Source organism: Cardiocondyla obscurior, linkage group LG24 (assembly GCF_019399895.1).
Source record: "Cardiocondyla obscurior isolate alpha-2009 linkage group LG24, Cobs3.1, whole genome shotgun sequence".
NCBI classification, from domain to species: Eukaryota; Metazoa; Arthropoda; class Insecta; order Hymenoptera; family Formicidae; genus Cardiocondyla; species Cardiocondyla obscurior.
In genome coordinates, this window is record NC_091887.1 from 360,198 (window position 1) to 383,911 (window position 23,714).

General features: G+C 45.1%; 2 protein-coding genes across 3 annotated transcripts in view; one reads left to right on the forward strand and one right to left on the reverse strand.

Annotated features, from left to right (window-relative positions):
* The window catches only part of LOC139111511 (circadian clock-controlled protein daywake), a 131,538-nt gene that overhangs the window by 77,671 nt on the left and 30,153 nt on the right, over positions 1-23,714 (forward strand). Inside the window, exon 4 of the mRNA XM_070671847.1 lies at positions 7,134-7,179. Coding sequence (XP_070527948.1) covers positions 7,170-7,179 — 10 coding nt within the window. The 5' untranslated portion in view covers positions 7,134-7,169. The remainder of the gene's footprint in view (positions 1-7,133; positions 7,180-23,714) is intronic.
* The window catches only part of LOC139111499 (uncharacterized), a 38,799-nt gene that overhangs the window by 12,800 nt on the left and 2,285 nt on the right, over positions 1-23,714 (reverse strand). Inside the window, exon 1 of one of the 2 annotated variants that reach the window (XM_070671823.1) lies at positions 22,455-23,174. The exons of the other annotated variant lie outside the window; for it this stretch is intronic. The gene's annotated coding sequence lies outside the window, so the exon portion shown is untranslated. Of the gene's footprint in view, positions 1-22,454; positions 23,175-23,714 lie in introns of those variants that run through there. 2 annotated transcript variants of the gene reach the window in all.

Sequence of the window (23,714 nt, forward strand, 5' to 3'; positions counted from 1 at the left end):
GTATAAATCTCCGATCTCACATTGCAATCGGTGTAGTTTTGATCATTAACAATTTGCGATTATTATTTTATTATTCGTTAACGCGATATTTTCGTCATCATATTTCGACATCCACTCTTTACATAGGCATAAAAAAAATTTGACTTTCAATTCGCAGCCGATAGCTTTTACCGAAATTTATTCAACTCTTTCATCGGCTTCTGCCAAGGCTGACAGCGAAGTTACGTATTGTCGAATAAGCACGCTCACAAAATTCGATTTTATTTAGAAATTATGATTAAGTTTTAATACTCAGGCCGAGTCCTCGATCACCGATCACCGCGGATCCGCGCCAATGACGTCGGTAGAGACCGGGATGATAGTTTCCCGCGCGAAATGAGCGACGGAGATGCGAGACTCGTGAGAGAGAAACAGCCCGCCGGCGAGAATATCCTCGCGGAACGATTTATCGAACCTGTTCGTCGAACGCAAAAATCAATTACCTCTTAACGCTGACTCAATCGCGGCGGAGAGCCGCTGAAAGAGAAGGAAGATGTTTGCGGTGCGATCGCATCGTTCGCGATTGTTTCGCTCGCGTTGCGAGACGTCGCGGGTGAATCAGCAGCGTCTGGAATTAAAGGATCGCGAATCGCGATGAGAAATTTCGTGAGAAACATCTTCCGCCGCCGGCGAAGACGAATTCTCCATAGCCAGCCTCTTTCTCTTTCTTTTTCATGTCCAGCGCGCGTTTCCTGCGAACCCCCCTTCCCCCCACGCCACTCTTGGTCCTTCGTGCAGTCTATTTCGTTTATTTTTTCGACTTTGAACCGGCGTCGAGCCAATAAACTTTGGGATCCGCCACCGGAGAAAAAGGAACGAGCGGCGCTCAACTCCTTCTCACTGCCGCCAGGCTCGACAATATGGAAAACATATTGTCGTTTCTTGTCTAGTTACCTGCTTTAGCCGAAATTAATTTAATGAGCCCTTAACACCGCGAATGCTACCTTGTTCTTTTTTTTTTTTTTTTTTTTTTAATGCGCTAAGACCTTTTCTCATTTTAACATTGTTAGACGTACTTACTCTGACGGTTACGCAATAGAACGCGTGCATCACGTTGTTATGTAACGTAATGTGTAAGTCTAATCTGTTTACATAAAATAGACATCGAGCTGCGATTCCGAAGAACAAGCGGAGGACGGCTTAGCAACGCAATCTTTCAGTAGAAATGAAGGTTTCCGCGTGGAAACGCACTCTAGTCTTTATATATTTTTTTTCCTTTTTTTTTCAAAGTAATTTGGCTTCTTAATCGGATTGAGAAATAATCAAAAGTCGCTTATCTCCCCGTAATTCAAAATAATTCCCTTCAAGGAGATATTAAATCTGTTTGCGGACGCATTCCCCGCGGCGCCGTGTACGAAATTAATTCTGCAAAAAAAAAAAACGTACGATTTTTCATCGCGCGGATTTTATCTTATCTTCGCCGGAGATGCGGCGAGTCGAAGATGAGTCGGTTCGAAACTCGGCTATCTCATTGCTGGCAGCACGGCGACGTTCGGGGTATCCTACAGGCTCGGGCGTGTGTTTGCGCGTGTACATACGAACCGTCGGCGGTATATACCGCACCGAAAGTGGTTGACCCTGAGAGTGCCCGGCACAAAGGACTGATTCACCCCGGAGCAAACGCGGGGGGGGAAGAGTCCTGCCGAGGAAGAAGCGAGGTGCTCGTGCGGGTCGATTCTCCGCGCAGGATACTTCGTGACATAATCCACGAAGACGGTGGCATGTTAACGTTTTTTTCAACGCGACAATAATCAATGATCGGGGTCCATAATCTCGGCCGTCGTCGCGGTCGTTTGCTTCCACCGTAAAATATTTCCGGCGCGCAATTATCTTGAAAATGGCAAATTAAGCTCTCGTATTAATTTCCCCTTTATCATTAAAACAATGTTAATTTAATAATATATTTTGCCACCGTCCCGTTCCCATTCCGTAATGCGTTTCTGCCACGAAACTATTCGGCGTATCTTGCGCGTTTCAGTGAAAGCGTTTTACGCTCGTGAAAGAAGTGCAGTCGTATAATGATGCAGAGGTAGCGCTCATATTTCTGGTTTCTCAGGCAAAGATACGTAATTAAGTATACGATGTGACGAAGTAGCAATTCAACGTAAACTAAAGCACACCTTCTACAAATTTTGTTCTCTATAAATTTAACGTATAAAAGAATTATTCATTTTTCTCGTTTCACACGAAAAAAAAAGGAAAAAAAAATAATAATAAGTTCTTAACATAAATCAAGAATGATTAAAAGCGGAAAATATCTCGAAGTGAAACTCTCGTAAAGTAAGGTAGCCATGCGCTTCGTAAAAATATTCCTTGCATGTACATGAAAGCGATATCTTCGTTAGAATAAAAATTTCAACTGTGAAATTCAGCGTGACGTACTAAAATTAATCCGCCTAGAAGGTGTGCATACGTATGCGTTTACGGGGGACGACTCGACTCGCGAGCGGCGATAAAGGCGAGATAATTCCACATTAAAAGCGCCGGGGACTCGCGCGAGATAGACATCGCGCCGCGGAGGATGCGAGGAAATCGCGGGGAACGAATCCGTGTCGCTCGCCGGACTGTGAAAAACAACGAAAAGTGGACGCGCGGGGTCCACCGTGGAATACGCGATTATCCCCGAGGCGGAGCAGGCTCCTCGCCGCTCCGTCGTTAAAGGACATTCTCCAACGACACTGCCTACAATTTACGAGGCTCGGCTACCGATACCGCTGTGTCTCGCTCTACCGAGCCCCGAGACTTTCACCTTGATCGCAATCGCGACGATGCCTTGCGTAACTTTTCAGTATTATCTATGCACGCCCGCGATTCGGTCAAAATCATATCTGCTCCGTGACGCAACGCGCATCGCGGTACAGAGACCGCGGACCACGTCCCGTCCCGAATGTCACATACCCACGTAATTGCGAGATAAACGCGAGAATCACGGAACGGAAATCGCGAAAGAAAATAAAGAACTTACTGAAATGGAATTTTCCTCAAAACTGCTATTTTTCCCCGCTGGCGCAATATATCTCGTGCGCCATGAGAACGTTTCGCGTTGCTCGGCAACATCTGTATTAAAATTAACCGACAAAGGGAGTTTACGGTGCAAAATCACCGTAGAAGTCAACGGAGGGGACGGGCACGACGGGAAGGTGTACCACCTTTTCCTGCTCCGTTTTCATTGTACAACAATCCCTGATTGCACGTCGTATTTCTGCGTTTTATCTTCAGCCTTGAATTACGTATTCAGCTTGCCGAGCTTGACTTCACGCGCAAGTTTCTTCTGCGAATGACTTTTTTTTTTTTTTCTTCTCCGTTAGATATTCGCGTCGGTAGCCTATCGCCGCGGAACGATCCTTAATCGATGAACGGGGTGTTCGCGAGGATCGTTCGCTGCTAGAATGGAGGATCGTTATTGCAAATCGTACCGATCGAAGGATCCCGCATAGTTCAATACGGCGAGCGCAAAAGACCAGTTCTGCTTGTTCTCTCCGCGTTTTGCAGCTTCTCGGACCTTCGGAAACGGTTGAATATTACTGACGTCCTTAGGTTAGTAAAGAGACAGTCTTGCCTACCCCAAACAGATTTGCTACTTGATTTCGCAAGGTGAATGTGGAGCAATTAGATGTCCTTGTTGATTATAGGCGATTAATATGATGTGTAAATTATATATATAGTTGCATGTAACGTGATAAGATCTTCGAGATATTTTTCAGACGTACGTGTCGTATGGAAAATATTTTCATATATAAATTTTTATTTATAAAACAGATTTAATAAAATTTAATATTCGAATCGGTTCGTTTACGTGCATCTTGTTAAAAAAAAAATTATTTTGTCGGAGAACGTTAATGTTATAATTCGTCTCATGCTCTAATATACTATACGTATTTAAGGAAAAATGTGCCCATAATTGGGGAACATTTTAATGCTGCAAGATAGGGTTACATAAAATCGCTGCTCGCGATGCAGGGTGAAAGTGACGAGATCTTTCGTCGAGGAACAGAGAGAAAGAAAGAAGGAGAGAAGAGAGAGCATCTCCGGGCGTGTCGCCAATTATTCGCGAATGTCAGCAAAGCGTAAGATTTCCCGCGAACGTATTATTAAGGCTTATCAGTATCTGCGAGCTAAGACAGGGAGCCGACTTTCCATACGGTTGCAAACCATTGTATGCCTAATTACGAGTGTTATCCGGCCAGTTTGACGGTGCGCGCCGAAGCGACGGACGGCTGCATTGTGCCGGGACCTCTTAACGAGATCGTTCCCCACTTCGTTCCGAAAGCGAATATCCGATAATGGAAAAGTATGCCAGCGGACGCATCGATTACAGCTCTCTTCGGGAATACGAGCGCCGCTCTCCCGCCAGCCTCTGCGCGCGTATATGCACGTATGCGCGGATGCGCGAATTGTGCAATTCCGACGTCTGGAATCCTCGAAATGTCAAAGGTTTACCGCGCGTCTGGTTACGGACGCGCACCGATTGCTCCCTCAAGTCACCCCGAGACCGTTTCCTTTGCTCCAGAAGCCGCGCGATTATAGTTACGTTTAAATGTCACTTAGTCATAAATATCGCGAGTCGATTCGGGAAACGGTACAACTTTTCAAGCACCACCGATCGGGTGAAATAAGCATTGAAATAAAAAATTAAAAAAATAACTTAAGCGACAATTTTCCCGGACGATATAAATTTTTTTTTTTTAATATTCTTTTAAAATAAATTCTGTCGTTCGCTTAAGTCGTCTCGAATAGTTTAGACGAGTGCTGTAACCAGCCGTGCGCAATGACCTTTCTACATCACGAAGGCAGCCGGCAGCGAGACGACGACGATGGGAATGATGATAGAGTTGGGAATCTCCGAGGCACATCCTCGACGCCGAGCAACCTATACTCTCGCTCCCGTCGGGGACTAGCGTTATCCAAGATACTTTACTTTCTACATTCCTCCCGAGACAATATGCACACCCACGTAACCGTTCGCTCGTGTACCTGTCTGTCGGCGCAGAGCAAGACGCGGTTTATCCGGGACGGTCCTGGCCCGCGAACGACAATTACGACGAATCGCCGAGCTCGAAACACGGGTGTGCTTGCACTTGAAGCTGCAATTGCGGTCGCGAATGCCGTTGCGAACGTACAACCGCTTTATTTAGCCCGAGCTTCTCGCGTCTGACTCGACGCCGCGCGCGAATTGCACGGGAGAATTTCGGAAGAATCTCACCAAACGTTTCGCGTGAATCATAATAATTACGTCAGATTATGTAGCAATGGATCATCGCGTACCTATCTCGGAACACGCAATCGATGAAAGCGAGAATGATGGGCGAAGCTAGGAGAGATCGCCGGGGCGAACGCGTCTCGATCGGCGTACCGTATTTTAATTAATATTGACACGAGCGCGATTGATAAATTTTTTTTCCGAATAATCGAGCTCGGCCGGCGGTCACGGAGCGTCGAATCTAGCCGAAATTCCGGTTAAACCAGGCGGATTAGCATACGGCAGTAGCGAGGTCCAATTGATTCAGAACCCAGACGGTATTTAGTTCCTCGCCCATTTTGTCGGATTAACGCGCGACTTAATGACTTCACTTTCACTGGCAATTATTCATAGACGGCATTGCAAGGTCACTCGGTTGCCGGTTGAGATACGATTGATTCGACGGGACTCTTGTTTTCCGCTCCCGCGCTCATTACTCGGTTAATTCGCTGAGGTGCCGACTAATCGCGGAAGACTCGCGAATTAATTCTAGAGAAGCGGAAAAGTCTCACTTTTTAAAGCATCGACTGTTAATTAACTGTGCTTATATTTTTTTTGTAGAATAGAACTCTTCACTTGGAAGAAAAGATTTTTATTAATTATTTATCGATTAAAAAGAGAGACGCCATTTCGAATTAAATTACCTCAGGGGTTAATTCATTAAAATTAAACCGGTAGAACTTGGACTTTAATACTGCGTAAACGCGGAGAAACAGTTTGCGATCATTAGCGACGATTAGGAAAATTTATAATCAACTGTGATTTTAATCGTAATGCTTAATTTCTGTAATTCCTCGGCTGTATAGAATTACAGCGCGCATACCTAAAATTACACATGATGAAGTCGGCGGCTATCCGTAACGCGTTACCGAGTAATTACTATATTTACTTATCTTATAGCGAAATTATTTCTCGCCGATAAAAATTTTTCTCGTTGTTAATCATTGAGGTGAACGTCTGACTGGCTGGAGAAATCACAGCCTCGGCAAAGAAACAAAATGTAGAAAAAATCCGCAGTTATTTTGTTGCCCTTTTTTTTCTATTTAATATTTTTTTCTGTATTTCGGCGTTAAAGTTAAATAATGGTTATGGCACATCCTTTTGATACTTGTGAAACGATTACAGAAGTGCAATTTTATTACGTCATTCGCATAATCGATCGACTCGCATATTCCGCGTGTTACATCAGCTCGTTACAATCACACGATAAAAGTCGAACGGAAGCATTAACGCTCGAGACATAAGAGCGTACGAGAAAAAGTCATTGCTCCCCGAACTAGAGAAATTTATATCGAAGACGTTGCAGTAATGACTCGCCGGGAAATTATTGGGAGAGTAATGCGACGTCGTAAAGTATAAGATGAAGAATCGGCGCGATGTAAAGCAAAACGAATTATCAAACAAGCGTTTTAGCGCGAGCGTGCCGTAATGAACCCGTGGTTGAAGTCGCCACTTATCCGTCTTCGTCGAGCATTAAAATTTCTTTTATTGCCGGACAGTAATTGGATTTAAACAGCGTACGAGCGCAAAGAATGCAAGTCTATGCTGAATTCAAATCTAAAAAAATATGTGTGACGCCTAAATTAACTGATAATTATTTCTATTGTTACCGTTTATTAAATCATATATATTTTTTTTTTTTTTTACAGATTGACTCAGCTGCAGTCACTGCTCGACACGTCCCATCTGAGAGGAGGAGGAGGCCCGGGACGGGCATCCTGCATCGGCGGAGCAACTTTTAGGTGAATATTAATTTTTTTAATTAAATTAAAAAAAAAATTTTTACCTTTTTTTTTAATTAATTTTATGAACCAATTTATATGTCTGCAATAATATATTTTATTTTATGTTACAGCCAGCAGCAGAATTTTACAACTCCGCTGATGCTCTCATGCAGATCGGTGAGTCGTATTATTTTTTTTTTCGTAGCTGGTTATTTTTTTTCTTTTCTTTTCTCTTTTACGTAGGTCTGCATGTAATATTTTTTTTATAACAATGCTGAAACCTCTCAGTCTTCTTTTTAAATAGAAGACAAACTGAAAAAAGAACTCGATATCTAAACTCTCCATCGTATAATCCTTAATTGATTGCAACCGTTAATTAATCTCTTGCGCGATCTTATCTTACGGCGTGATGCGAGCTCGGGACACGCGATTTTTCTAAATTTCCCCCGCGTAATGCCGGAATTGCCAAACGCGATCGCTTTCGCGTAAAAGGGAAGTCCGGTGCTGCGCGATACCGGCGTATATTTTAATTTACGATCGCGGCTTGTGATGGACGTCTTAATGGCCTACGCTATTAATTTCCCGCGAGAAGTGAATTCGAGCCACCGTGGAATGCCGCGCGTTCGCATACGGTACTTAGCATACTGCGTGTTAAATTCCAGTGCGAGTTTTTCAAACGGCCGCCTGTGTCACGCGCAAACAATGCGTTATAATGAACGCGCGTTCTGTAAAGACGCATAAATAAAACGTCCGTTCGTCGTCCAGTTCGCGACAGCAAAAATGTGAACGCCCGTGGATACGGTGGGAAAAAGCAATATCGTTAAATGGAAAAATCACGAGCGGCCTTGCCGCTCACCGAGACGGCCCCTTTCTCGTCCCACTGACCGGTGGTCACGGACGATATTACGACAAAGAATAATACGCATACGCTATCGGTTCTCCCGCGAATTATTCCGCCGCGAAATGGATTATAAATAATCGGACAATAATTAAATTAGATCCGTCGCGTTAACCAGCGAATGGCACATAAAGCGACGTATTTTCTTACCCGTTAGCACAATTGAGTAGTCAATCTTTCTCTAGCTTCGCGAGATAACCGACTCCCCTAAACGGATCTTTAAACACTTCACATTTTTTTTTTCTGCAACACAGTGAGCGAACGAGTTTTTGATCGACGGCTTAGCGCGAAAGTGCCGTTTGAACGAAATTTATGTAACAGCGAAATCGGCGATTGAACGGAGCGTTCTGGACGTGTTACAAGAACGCGACGGTGATCTCGAAGGACGTAAGATTTCTCCCGATAATCACGAGCGTGTCCGGAGCACGTACGCGACGGTAAAGCGACAGAAATAAACGCGGATGAGTCGCTCTCGCAATCGTACGCGCCGTGAGGGAAATATCATGAATGTGATCGAGACAATACGTAATATAATCGATTGTATTCATCGTTATAAGAATTATAAAATTATGGGTGGGCAAAACTATGCTTTTCTCTCAGTGCAAGGCAGGCATGCATAAAACGAACGCTCGGAAAAATTATTATGCCGGGCACGTGTCTCTCTCGCGAGCCGAGATCGTCCTCTTTTTAAAGTCAAATGGGCGATCCCAGTCGGACGACTTTTCTCGCCTCTTTTCTGCCGGACTGTTTTTTTTTCTTCTTTTTTTTTTCCTTTTCATGGCACGCGATTAGTCTTTCGGCATTCCTCCCCTGTTCGTTGCTTCGTTTCGCAACGCGCGACCTTTCGCAAAAGCGCGCGGCCAGCCGACTTCAATTTTACGAGTTGAAAAATATGAGACAAATTTTTCCATCTGATTTTATAGGGAAGTTACTTAAGTGCACGTTTATTCCAACGCGATAATTATTACGATTGTTTCATAAATTTTATTGCCTTCGATTATAATGGCTCTCTTAATTTGTGAATATTAACGCAAGTTGTTATATTTTTATTGAGTAACATTTGTATTCAGAAGTCGTAGCTCTGTGATATGTAGCCTCTTTTGGAATTCTTCGCGTGAGCGAAATGTACGACCATCAAAGTGTTAGGCAATAATGCCAGCGTCTCGCGTGAACGGTAGATCGTCGATACTCAGACAACGATCGAATGTGTCTATAACAAGTTTGTAATAACTTTCTTTCCTAACGTTCATTAAACAACCAATTATGAGATCTTAATTAAACGCGGCATAATCGCATTTGGAAAGCGCCTTTCGTGCAAATTCCTTAGGCTGACGGACGAAACGCGCGAGAGAAATATATTAAGCAGGAGCGATGTATGGTTACGCGAAACGGCTACTTATTTTTCCTCTCAGCGATAAAAATGTTTAAGCAAACACAAAACGAATACGAACGATAAACCCGTTTCTCGATAAAGTGATAAATGTAACAAATTTCCTGCTCGACAAAAACTTTTAGTTGATAACGTTTTAGTTGAAGATAAGAATTTCTCTTTGCCGCGTGCGTTCTTCATCGGCGGTGTTATCACGTCAAAATTCTAAACGACGGATTCCGTAATTAAAAATAAAAAAAGAAAAAATTAGGGAAAGACGTAAGCGCGGAGGCGAAAGGTTAAAGAACGAAAATCGGTTTGATTAGAAAGTGGGTCCGTGATCCCTCGGGGGCTTCGTCGACCCACAACATGCATCTCCGGGCTCGTTTCGCGTACGTTCACCACACGCACGCACGATCCGGGTCCGACGTGTGCGCGTGTGGGCGCGTGTGCGCAAAACCCGCGCACTTGACGATGTAAATCGCGCCGCGGACGAAGCTCGCGATCGCCTCGAGGAGGGAGTCGCTCGCAGCAGCAGCCGAGGAATCGGTCGCGGAGGGCACGAGCCGACGACATTCCACGGCAAGCCGTGTGATTTCGCTACAGGCCGTTCCATTCGCGACTAGCGAGAGTCTTCCTCGACCGACGAAGGCGTGCATCGCCTCACCAGGAAGAAGGACGGCCGTCGAGCGTTGCACCGCGATTTTTTTTTCCCTCCGTCGTTGCACGCCGCTGTACCCTTTACCGCGTCGCGTTTCTGGTTCTGGCCTACCGACGCGAACGCTTCGGGATGAATGACTATTTTTTCCCCGGGTCGTTAATACTCGACTTTATTACGTCGGCACAGCGGTTCGCGACACATTAAATTTTTTTTAGCTTTCCGTGCAACGTCTGCACTTACAGGTACAAATGGGGAGTTTTCTTTTTATATAAAGCACTTAATTATTAATTTTATAGCCATTTTAATAATAAATGCGGCCGAATTAATCGTTAAGAAAAACTATGGAATTATAGTTCGGCTTAAAAGTAACTGGATGTTTCTCTCGACGTGTAGCTTGTAAGTCGTATACATTTTATTCTGGCGCATTCCGCTCGGCACACAAAACAGCAACTATGAAAGGATATAAGAGCGATAACTTGTCGTTTTTAATTCGACATTGCAGGGCGTGTTTTACTGCTTAATCATAATTAATACCGTGGTGTACGAGCTGAAGAAAGGCTAAACTGGTTGCGGGACTTTTTATACGGAATAAAACTGCGATTACAAAGTTGATTTCTAGTCTAGGAGAGTACCGCACGTCGAGGTTTAAACTATTGCACAGTCGCTGCGTTTCGTCCACACCGGGAGAAAAATATAGTTACCTTCCGTCCACGACTGTAATTTTACAACGCGATATGTATTCTAACGTATGAATATAGTTGATTCAACCGTTATGGTGGTGGGAATCGGCCGTGCCGACTATATTTATGGTGAAATATATCATAAAATTATAGCCGAGGCTTAATCTTTCTCTTCGACGTACGGTTGCATTGTAGATGACATTAAATTGATGCCCCGACGCTGGCATTTTCGCGCGGGCCGCTTTCAACTCGCGGCGCTTCTCACTCTCACGCGCCGCGCAGAAATTCTTAATTTTAAATCTCTACCTTGCCGTTCTCGAGCCGAGTCGTGCCTTAAGGACGCTGCTAAACGATTGTAACCGTCCAGTTGCGTAACGCGTTAATGATAATCGAGTCGTTTAATCAACGGCGAGAGCTGAAATTAAAATCGCATCCCTTTGCTCCTCGCCGAGCGCAGTCAAATGACTTTATTGTGAAATTCTCGCTTTCACTCCGATCCTTTATTGTGCGATCGTAAAAATGATTTATCAATCGATTCGATGTGCTCTTATCTTATTGCCGACCTGAATGCGCTTATCACGAGTTACCCAGCGAATGTTTCGAGGCAGTTTCGATAAAGCGCGAATAATGGCCGCGGTATTTTGTACTTCGATATAATGCACCTCGTCGTATGCAGCTCGCCCCGACTGACGTGGAATTTAATTTAATGGCTATAAACGGTCGCGAGCGCGACACCGGCGAAGGCGATGGCGAAATGAAAGTACCAGCCGATCGCGAGAGAGAGAAAGAGAGAGAAAACGACCTTGCTGAACACAAGGGAGTCTAATGCGACTAGGCGCGGCCTGGTCGTGGATGATGATTTCAGTTTCATTAAAGCGGCAGTCATTACGCCATATTTCGTTGGTAACAAGCGTCAACGACAACTACCGGTCTGGACGCGCGGCAATCACATCAGTCTTTCATGCACGGAAATTATTAAAAAAAAAAAAAATTAAATAAGGATGCGAAGGAATTTTCATAGAGCGGGTTGTTAGCGAAATGTTGGCTCGTTATTTCTCTGAACTCGTGTCGCTCCTACGTTTCATTTCCGTGCGATTTCAACAAACCGATGACCGTCTCCGAACGAATGTCGAAATTGCCGTCGAAACGAAGGTATCGCGGAGGTATCGGTCCGAATGTAACGTCCGGCGATTTATCGGCGGGTATTTAATTTCACGTTAGACGATTTCGGTAACGAGCTAGCTCGCTAATTCGCATGGAGGAATCTCAGCTGCCACCGTGACGCCGCGATTTTCGTACTTGCACGCATACCGAATGCCGTGAAAGTGCTTATGCGCACTTTTATTTCACGTTATCGCCAATTGGCGCGAATTGGCACGTGCAGAGTTCCTTTTTTTTTTTTTTTTTTTTTCTTTTTTCAACAGCAGCCTTGCTTTCACCCGTGAGTTACATAATTTGTAAGAATGTTCCGCGGTCAAGCGACGAGGCTTTGTCGCATCACTTCCCGCCGACTTTCGTGCGTTGCCTGCAAAGAGATTTATGTCGCTTTTACGAGAGAGCCGCGATCGCGAGGTTAAGCTCGACGACGTTTACCAGACGGATGATCTATCGAGGAGCATCGGGCTTGACCTTGACGTGGTCCTCATCGAGGCGTAGAGCCAACGATGAGCACTACGGAACGAACGATTCTGCAGCGATTTTCTGATTGAGGAAATAAGCCTTTTAACGCGCCACAGCTTGTTTGTCTCGCGCTGGCCGCTATACGCGCATATTTCTATCGCTTGCTCGCTAAAGTGCGCTCAAATTTTTTTTTTCTTTTTTTTCCCCTTAGAATATTACGCTTTTATTTATAGAAACGCGAAAGTTAAATTCGCGACGACAAAAACAACTCCTAGACGTAAAGAAACGTTCAAAGTGTAAGGGAGATAGCTCTTGGTTCCGAGAATGATCCTCGCTTCTCGCCTCGTCGCAGATCAGGTAGAGAACGGCGGGTCCTCACAGGAAACGTCTTTTCTATAATCGTACGAGTCTGACCTTTTCCTCGAAAAACACATGTTACGCAAGTACGAACGGCTGGTGGCATAGATTGCGAACACGTTTCTCAATAAATTCTTAATACTACCTGTCCACTTGCAATCATCGCCCCTTATCGTCGTCGCGTTTCGAACGAATCTTCAATTTATTCTTGGAAATTCCCCAAAATCGAGTCGTATTTTTTTGAGAAAAAAAAAACGTGCGTCGCGTTGGCGACGATTTTAAATCCGATTTTCACGTAGGGTTTCCATCGAGAGGGACGGCAAATGTACGCGCCGCCTGTCGCCGCGAGACGTGGGAAAAGATCGCCGCGTGCGTTTTCATTCCCAGGTACTTATGCATGCGGAATGCGTTTCGAAGCGTTACTTCTGTCGCTTCGGCCGCGCCGTAGAAAACCGCGCCGTAGAAAACCGCGCCGGTTTTACCTCACCTCGGAACCGTGCGATTTCGACGGGCGGCCTTCGATATCTCGCGTCGGTGATTTGGTTGCCGGGATCGGAAGTGATTAGCATAACGCTCTGGGAGAGCCATTGTTTGTTATTCAACGGTACCACCGCGCTATTGCGGCGAAACGTTTGCCCGCGGCCGCGCGATAAACGCAAAGTTAACGCCGCGCGGAGGAATTCGTTCACGTTAATAATGGCCACCGCGTGAATTGCAAAACGCCGCGCTGCGCTTGCGAAACTTGTCCGACTGAAGTGAAACTAGCGCGGCTTACTACGTCAAGCTTGTCGTATCTATCGTCATTAGTTCCTCAAATTGATTGATCCATCCGCATCCGCGATTTAATTAACGCAGCCTTCTAAATCGACAAGTAGAGATGAGTTTTCGCCGTCCGACCGCTTATCGTTAATAATTAAACTTTCCTTTTGGCGACAACGACGCGCGGCTACCCTCGTCACTTATCGTCGGCGCGGTTTTTTTTTTTTTTCTGGGGCGGATTTCCAATCAATGGACGCGTGCGTTCATTGTTCGCGCGACCGGATTTGCACCATCGGGGAAACCGGATTACCTGGCCGGTCGAACGAAACTGTAACGTCAGCTCCGTTAGTGCGGGCCCCGCTGAATCGGACATTGGCAGCGAGTGAAAGTGTCTCCGACATATCAAGCCGTACACCCGTACGCTTATTGTGCGCATATGCGATCGCGCCACTTAGAAATCGCCAGCCGTCGAACCGATCTGACCATACCGGGCTATTGGCAAGCTGCCGCGATCTCTGCGTTCGCATTTTTATTTCCGCGAACGATCAAACGATCTGTTAGCTATCTCATCCGAGCCGCAAGTAAATAACGGACGACAGGTACTTGAATAAAATTGTCTGGTCCTCCGACGCTTAAAAAAAAAAAAAAAAATCTTGTAGCCGCGAAAAAAAATTGTCCGAGTGTAAAACGTTCACTCAAGTGGATATCTAGAAATTTTATTACGCGACGATTTTTGTATAAATCGAAGAGCTGCCCGGCTAAGCTCGAAAGTTTACCGTGCGCATTATCTTTTATTCCTTTTATTCGAGACTTAATTTTTCGCGGGTAAAAAGTATATACGCGAGCGGGAAAATGACTGCGAAGGACGCGGCATGGAAAATCGCGCTCAACATACGGGATTTAAATAAGTAGTCACGTCAGGAAATAGTGCTTCCGTCAATAAACGGTACACAAAACGATGAGCACATATGAGGGTATTTACCGTTATAAGATACGCGCAAAGACAATGCGAATAGTATCGTCTTTTAGCTACAGTGTAAAAAAAAAATTACGTCCGACGATAACGCATTTCTATAAAAATTTCACGTTTTTCTGTCCGATTAATTTTTCGATTATCTTAATTATAGCTATTTCTTTAGCTATCTCACCTGAAGCTGACGATCCTTCCCTTGTTTCGTAAGCGATTTAACGTAATTAAAACTACGTAGGTATTCGGATAGAATTGAACTCGAATTAAAGAAGATTGATTCAAGCGACACGTGAAGCAATGTCCATTCTGAATGTAATTGTCCCTTGGTGTTGTACAAAGAAACTCGTGATACGCTCTGTTACATTGTGGTCTTGCCGCAACCGCAAACATTACCACTAGGTGAAATAAAATACAAACGAAACAAGTACAATCTAACTTGTAATTGATATACGGCACGTTTGAGAAATTATTAAGCAAATATATTTTTATAATTATAGGTTTAAATTATATTATATTTATATCGAAGAAATTAGCAGATCTATTAGAAAATTGATAAGATATTGCTAAAGTCCAGCTTAATATATGTAGAAAAATATTATTTTTATTCGTAATATGTCAGGGATTAAGTTTTTCTCCTAAATTATTGTCGCTAATAATTTTCAAAACGCGCTTATAATTTATCTCTCTCTCTTTCTCTGTTTCTCTTCCTTTCTCCACTTTGACCGCAACGTATTAAAATATTCGCAAGCCTCCTCTGAATTTAATTTTCATTAGAATCATCCGGCGATGATGTACGCGCGCAAGTATGCATTAATTATGATATTAATAAACTCTTGCCGTTTAATTAAATACAGTCCGTTCCCGCAGAAGCAGTTTGCAAACCGGATTTGAATAAAATCGCAAAATAATTTCCTTGCTCCTTGAACGTGAATTCGCGAGTGCATAAATTTTTGTGATAAAGAGAAAAAAGAAATGTCGCCCTTGATGCTACGATAACTAGTCGAGCCAATCAACCGACGCGAAAAAGCGAAACTTTGATACGACAACCAGATTTAAATGCTCGCATGGTTTCCGATCCCAGATACTGGATGCACGAGTCAAGTCTTATAGGTTTTACTACGACGTATAAATTTTATTACGCTCGCAGCACTTCCCGGTGACTCATCTAGTTTACGAAGATTGCAAAATATTTTGCGCTCGGTTACGTAATTTAATTTGCTGCTGAAACAATTTAATTTTACTTTAATTGATCTTGATTTTAAATTATCGCATGCGCGGATATTTCCTCGCTGGGGTTGTCAGGAATGACTTATGCTCAGGGGAAAGCTCGACTCGGCCTTAAAGGAATCTCGACGAGGTAGCGTCAAGGACGACTTGATTCGCATAACCGCGCGGCGATGCCTCCATCGCGGAAAGGTTAGCCTAATTAATGCGGTCGGGCCCGGTCGGATCGGTGGGACGAATCCACCAGACAAAAAACAAGAATTGAAATATCCAGTTAGAAATATTCTGTCTGGCAGGAGACACGAAGTTGCATGACTGCGCAGTTCTCGCGAACATTTCGAAAGCATTGTGTGAATCCCATTGAAGAAACCGTATCCATATTCATTCATGATAAGTCAAAATATTGGAGGAATTTATACCTAATGGCGCATTAATTTTAATGGGCGATATGCAGCTTTAAATGTAGAAATAATTATTATGTCAGATATTAATGTGAGGATTGTAGATTGAAGATTAGAGCCCGACCGGGTAAGCTTGATTTTAATCTGTCCGGCCAGGTCAGAAATCTGGTGCGACTGTTAATGAGGGAATCGGACGGTCGGTCAGTCGGTTAGAGGTGCGTTCGGAGAAAGCTGGGTGAATCGTCCTTAAGATGTCTGTGCAACATCATCAAGGCCGTTTCCCTCGACTGCCGGTGACGACGATTCCGCCGCGAAACCGTTAACCCAATTATTTATTGAACGGCCGATCGAGCGAATCGCAGACGCGACAAGGGGAAAATAACAGGAAACGTAGCGGCCGACTCATCGACATCGATCAAAATGATTGCGAGTCGTGTAATCGGCCGATGTGAGCCTGGCATTTCTTTTTTTTCTTATTCTCTTTTTTTTCTTTTTCTTATTCTCGTTCGCGCGACCGTTTGATTTATGAAACACGTTGTTCGTTTTCTAACGTCCGCCGGTATTAATTTAAGTAATTTCTTAAGTGAATTGTGCATTAGATACGTCCCCTCGTGCTTTCCAATTGCGCGAGATACTTTACGACCACTCGTTACGCCGGTGATTTGATAATTGAGAGTAGGCGTTCCTTTCTGTATCTTCCTCCTCTGGGAAGGGAAAAAAAAAAATTTCCTCGCGCAGAAAAAAAAAAAAAAAAATGATTACCCGCGCCGTCGAATGTTCAATTTCGCGCATACGTCCGGTCGAGGCATTCTTTTGCGTCCGCCAAGGACGCGTGTCTTTCGCGAATTGCCTAACCCAGTTACAACCATCACGCAAACACGTTCAGCCGGCATGCACCGCCGCATAACTTTTCAGGTGAGAACAGGGTCGCGCGAAGCGGACGAGAGGGATGAGATTAGATCCTCGAATACATTCCGCCGTTCGGCGCGACCGTAATCGACGACCTGACGTAACAGGCCTAACTGTCCCCGGCGCCATTTTAAGAACGGTGAACGGAGAACGAACCGTTGTAACGCGATAAGCCGACCCGAACTTCGTCTCGCGCTGCTGGCGCAAGGGACTTTTGCAATTTTCAGCCGAAACAGTAGATGAACGAAGCCGATAGCGGCACCCGCAACTTCCTATTGATTAACCCGGCATTGACTTTTCCGACTAAAACGCTCGCCTTTCCTTAGTTAGACCGTCCGTGAAAGCGCCTTTCAAAAGCTTCGCGGTGAGTTGCGTTTTGATTAATTTGCTCCTTTTGTTGGACTCGCCATTCGACGCGGTATTCTAATACCGTACGCAGTATCTATTGAACTAATTTCTTATACGATAATAATATCTATTCCGATGTGAATAAAAATCGTTAGAGAGAACGACGCGTCGGAAAGTCCTCGTTGACGTATGCATAGTAATTTTTCTTTCTGCCCGTTGGAAAAACTTTTGATAAAATGTGGAATATATGTCGTCGGGTTTTCCCCGGTCAATTGACCACGTTTTCAACTAAAAATTTCACGTTTCATAAATTTAGCGTTGGGCGGTGACTTCTCTTTTCATGGCAGCCTACCGGCGCGCCGGGCGCTGCTTTTATCTTATCAAAACACTGGAACGGACAATGGCGAAGCCGGTGAAGCGGCGCACGGATAAAATCGTCGGCGCGATTGGAAATTATTCGTGCGAATGGAGACCGCGACAAACTATCCATTACCTCGCGGACCGGTACGTACGTCTATCGAGGAGTCGTAGACCCCCCGGTTGAAAGTCCAGCGTGATAGAAACTCAAATGAAAGCTGCCCCGTCGAGGGAGGCGAGCGGGCGGTCGAGAAGTCGCGCGCCTCGGCATATATATGCATTCGCGATTGACTTTTATAACTGTTCGATGAGCGGCGAGAGTTTTTTTTTTTTCTTTTCCTTTTTCTTTTTTACTCTGCCACTGCACAGAAATTCCTCTCCGTCACGAAGATCGATCGGCGATCAGAGCGGCGCATTCCCGCTGGTAAGAAAGACCGCACGCGAGACTCTTTCACCGTGCACCATTGAGAACGGAGGAAGGTGGGAGGACGGAGTGTCGCGGGTAATCCGAGTTTTAATTTCGTCCGATTTCCATTGATTCGCAATTGTCGCTCCCCTTCGAGCATTAGAAATCGACGGTCGCGGCCGATTATCGTTCGCGAAAGCGTAGATAAAGTCGTCGAAAAAAGTATGTACGTATGCTCGCGCGCGAATACGCGCTGGTCCACGGCCCGCCGATGAAATTAATTTCACCCGGCTCATCGGGACGGTCGCCCGAAGCGTCAGGGAATTCGCCGAGTGACCCATATAACCCTAACAACGTTCCGCAATGCGCTGACGGGGGAGCCGCGACGAGAAAAAGTCCAGTTATCTCGGTACCGATATGTTAATTCAAAAGTAATAAGATATTTAGCGGGACCTCCTTCTCGCGATCCGATCCGGTCTCGGGAGCCGGACGAGCGATGACTCGGTCAGGTGAAGGCAGACGAATTTTAAATGGTGAAAGTTCGACCGGGGAACGATCGCGTTCGAGAGGAAAAAAAAAAAAAGTTCCGCGTCGCGGCAATATTTTTCCTCGGCAACGTGAGAGAATTTACTCGAGGGGATTGCGTTTTGCCGGCGCTCTGCCAAACCGTCGGTAATTTGTCGAAATTCACGGCTTCGCGGTACATCCCGTCGCGCAGATCCTCGCGCGATGTTGCATCCGACGTGATATTTCACGACACGCCGTGAGAGAAGCGTCGGCGTTCCGCGTTTGATTTCCGAGGTGTTTCGTAACGATCGATTGTTATCAGTAAATACAAGTAAAACGCAATTGCTTTAATTAAATTTATAAGAAGAGAAACGAATGAATTATTGCTGCAGCTTTTAATTTTTCGGGAGAGAGACGGGGGAATTAAATTAAATAAAATTGTCACCGCAAACTTGGATGTTTCTCTCCGTTCTAACGAATTCATCTTTTAACGAGCAACGTGTGCATCGGCAATGATTAATTATCTGGGTAAAATCTATCGGCATTGAATTTTCTTTCGACCTCTTTGACAGTTGGACGTTTCCAAGCGATATGCAAAATAATGGTACATAATTATACGCGAACGATAGACGTCGCCGCTACCGCGTGTCACACACTTGTTCGTCCAGTTCAGAAGCTGGCGGTAAGGAGTCCGCGAGATGTTCGCGATTCACGGGACGGTCCTCGCGCAACATACACGTGCAGCTACAGGTGCAGTCTCGATGACGTCAGGGCCCATTGTTCGTCGTTCTGCGGGCGAGTGACGGAGAGGCGCGCGATCCTACATGCGGTGCAATGACTGCGCCGCCGCTTTTACGAGCCTTTCTTCGCCGCGCCGAGGTGTTTCTTTTTCGGACGAACGAACGATCCGCTCCTCTCTGCCGCGAGCGAGGTTGCAGAAACGCACGAAACACGCGGCGGCGGTTAAAATTGATGCATAGATGAAACGAGCGCTATTATAACTCCCTTAAAGCTATCGTACATAAAATTCCGTAAGAACGTGCCGTCCGTTTCGAGATAAAAAATAAAAAAAAAAAAGAAACTTTCGTTGATTTGTTTAATTATGCGTTATGCAAAAATATATTCCCGGTCTTACGTTACCGTGATGCAAACGGAATTAAATCGGTAGCTAGTCGATTAAATTCATTATCCGTCGCGACCTTGCTAGAAGAATTGGCATTCAATTATTGCGAGATCTCTTCCGGAAGAAGCCGGCAGTTCGGTCTCGCGTAAACAAGCATGCGTTTAATATGCGGGATCGTAACGGGAAACATTCGCTGCTTTCGACCGCGAGGAAAGCCTCGGCCAACCTCCCTCCGTGAGGTGCAAGAACTTTTACCGCGCTCCGCGACCGTAACGCGAGTTTCGGGAGAAAGAAATTCGTCAGGCCCCCCCGAGGAGCTCGAGTCCAGCATCCAGCCGAGTTCCGGGATCTCGCCGAGTGAAAATGTACCTTTCGACTCGACAAATAATTTTGCAATAATTTTAGAATTACAAGTTCACGAGTACGATCGACTTCGATTTCATTTGCAAATAAATTAATTCACGTTTATCGTTAGAAATATTATAAAATAAATAGTTGAATCCGAAAGTAACTATATTTCTCTCTCTCGCTGGCTGCACGGATACGTTCGCCGTGTGCGCGAGCTGCAGCCGGTTCGACTGCATTTCGTGGCATCGGAACACTCTCACAGGCATAATAAACGCGACCCACACGTGCGCAACAATACAGAGGCGTTCGAGAGAGGCCCCGAAACTCTCTCGAGTGGGCCTGACGAGGGTCCTGCGTGGTCCGGGCGACCAGACAGAGTCCACATGCAAAACATATGTGATTTTGGCTCGTCGCCCGAGAACCTGATCCGTGTAAGCATATATAAATCTACGACACGACTAGCTAACCCGTAAGAAATTAACAAATTACATTTAATTAACTAATCAATTTTACCGAAGAACGATATTAAGATATATAATTAAATTCAGTTGTCAATGTCGTTCTGTAAACCTACGATTATTGCAGCTTGCAAATTGGTTAAAGTTACCGCGATTACTTTCCATTATATCTCGGATAGCGGGTTCGTATTCTTTTCTCGCGTTAACGAGATGCCGGGCGAGATTGGATTCCTACGGGAACCCTTTCGCGGTACGAAGAACCGCAGGATGTCGAGGCGCAGCCGAGATTCCAGCGCGGATACCACCACCCACGTACGCGCGCGTTCGTTCTCGACATTAGGCTAACGCGATTTGATCTCCGGCGTTGTACACGCACATACGTTCGCCCGTCCGCTCGCTCATTCGTCTGCTCGTCCTAACGTTCCCTTCTCGGACACGCCTGGAATCACAATTTCAAATAGCCCTGGCAGATAACGTGACCTACGCGCGGAATAGCCGCGACTCTTTTTCTCTGGAATAAAATCGAAGGCGCCCGTCGGTCAAACCAGAATCGGAATTGCGCATAATCGACGCTAACTGCATCCTCGATCGACAATTTTTCCCCGAGACATCTCGCGCGGGCAGAACGTCGCGCCATATGGCGAGCGATAAAACGCATCGGACCTTTAAACGTAATCACGCGTCTTCGACGAATTAAGAAGCAGCTGCGCAATCGTGACCTATTTCCGAAATCCGATAGGAACATTTAATGTCTATTTAATTTTTTAATCGGCCCAAGCACGGCGTGCGTGTCTTTCTTTCGCGAAATGATGACGGACTTTTCCCCGGAACGCCAGGGATCACGAAATTGTAGCAAGAAGATTATTCGTATCGAGACGGTGTAATACAAGCCGACCTTCTGGGAGAACAAATTGATGTTTATGATCGCGCGTGTATCGTATTTCTGTTACCAGGTAGCGAGAGCAGATACGGGGCGTTTATGAATCGCAGCGTCCGGCGACCGCATCGCGCATTCAAATCACCGGTCAGTGCTCCGCTTGGCTATCTACCTCCGCTACGTACCGGGGATCCACGTCGTACTTTCGTGCCGCGGAAATATTAACGTAAATGTTGCGGAGACTGCCGCGCGTACAAGATCGCAATTACGGCGTTACCGTGCTCTTGCAATTAGCTGCAGGCGATGGTTCACGGGCGCGACGTCGTCTTCGATAAAAAAAGAAAAAAAAAAAAAGAAAAATATAAAAGTATTTAATTTATGAAGAAAAAATTTTCCAGTCGTTTGAATAAACGCGGTGCGAGATTCCGCAAAGAGTCCGCGAAAGTTCTGCATTTCTGTCGTGTTAATCAATCCTCTTCGACGACTTTAATGCCATTCCCTTTTCAATATCCCATTTAATTGCGCCTCGTAAAAAAAGGAAACGAACGGCACCGACGAACGTGTGTATACCGAAGACAGTTTAATAATGTCGTAAAGGCGCCGGGTCTCGGTAATCAGCAGGTTTATTAATGCCCCGAGTGATCTTCGTTACGTAATGCGTTTACTTTTTATTTTGCATTTTCCAAAAGTGCTAAATCACACACGAGGGGAAGAGAGAAAAGGAGGAAACAAGAGTTTTGTCATTGATACTCAAAGCGAAGACTTTCGATGCTCTCGTCATCTTTATGCGCGTTTAATTACTCGATCAAAGGATCGTGCTTTATCGCAAGCTGATCTCTTGAGTTTAGAAATATTTTACACGTCTTCCCCGAAGAGTTAATACGCTCTAAAGTCCGTAGCATTAATTTTTCTTACGTTATTATAGTAGGATAATATTGAAAATTTTATATTAATCTTGGCGTCAACGGTGTTGTAAAATTGAATGCCGGTCACCGGTGACTTTCGTACTTTGTACTTTATTAAATTTTCGATTCCATTTATCAATTATTTTAAAAATTAATAAAAAATCTTTCTCGATTGTGAGAATATTATATAAATATTTCATAGTGTTCTACAACACTCGACAGTTGGAATCAAGAGGAAAAAAAAATTCTATCAGGCAACGCAGTTAGAAACTTACCCTGCCCGGTGTTCCTAGATCCCCATGGCACAGTGCACACCGACAAACACGAAATAATTTCTCTCTCTTTCCCTCTTTCGTCACTGGTAACGAACCGAAATTCCAAAATCGCGCGCACGTTTCACTCGCGAACGATCGGCGAGGGTGGAAAGGGGGAAGAACGATAAAAACGGAAGACGAAAAGGACGAGAGCGAGGACGAATAAATCGAGACGAGTACCTTGCGGGAGGGCGAAAATTATACGAACCGTTGAGAGTAACGCCGACGAACAACGCGTACCGCGGCAACTTCCCCTACGACAGAAACGAACTCGAAGTCTCCGTAGTCGGGCCCCTCGGTGTCGGTGTTAAGGACCCACGGTCGTTGCGCTTGCGCATCGGGGCCCCTCCACCAGTTGATAGGGCAAAAGGTGGGAGGAACGACCGGCAACCCCCTTTCCTCGGACCTGCTTCTTTTCGCGGGCTGCTCCTTTTGCCATATGTATGTGTATTTGAACACATTATGCTCACCTGTGGGTGTACGCTACTCAGGTGGCAGCACCTCGCCCGATGGGTGCACCTGATGGTAGGTCGAGAAACGAGGGAAGCAAGGTGTATCGGTACCTACCTATGTATTTAGGTGACAGCTGATATACCGATATTTCTCATAATTTGTTTACTCATCTTCTCTAATAGAAAAATACTAACGAAATTAACGAAATTTTTTTAGGACTGAATAGATAGCTATTTTAGGTCTAAATAGATCATTTCTATTTTAGATAGTTCGGATTAATAATTAAAAATTTATTCTTTTGAGTTTGGAGGAATTAATTCTGTAAGGACTTTTGCGAGAAAATTTTATCTGAACCGAAGACAGAAAGAAGGTTTATTCAAGAGTAACCGAGCTTCGAGACACCCTACCTTCGATTACGTTAAAGGGGGGACGATTATTATGTAACTGTACTAATTGCAATCACCCTCGACCCTTTCTTCCGGCCGGATTCCTTCAACCAGCCGGCAGGATCCGTAGGAATTCGCGACGTAACGCCTTATGTCTCGCCGTTGGAAATCGCGGGGGGGAATGGAGGATCGAGGGGTGTCGGAGGAAAAGAAGCTAACGCTTCGGCGGATACCTCGATGCACACCGGTGAACAAGCGCCGTATGCGTTAATAATTCCCTCGTATGTTTTTTTTTTTCGTTCCTTTACTTCGCTTTCGTGCTCGAAGAGGGTAAGACGAGAGACTCTCACACTTCCCGAGTCTCCTTTCCCTTCTTCCTTCT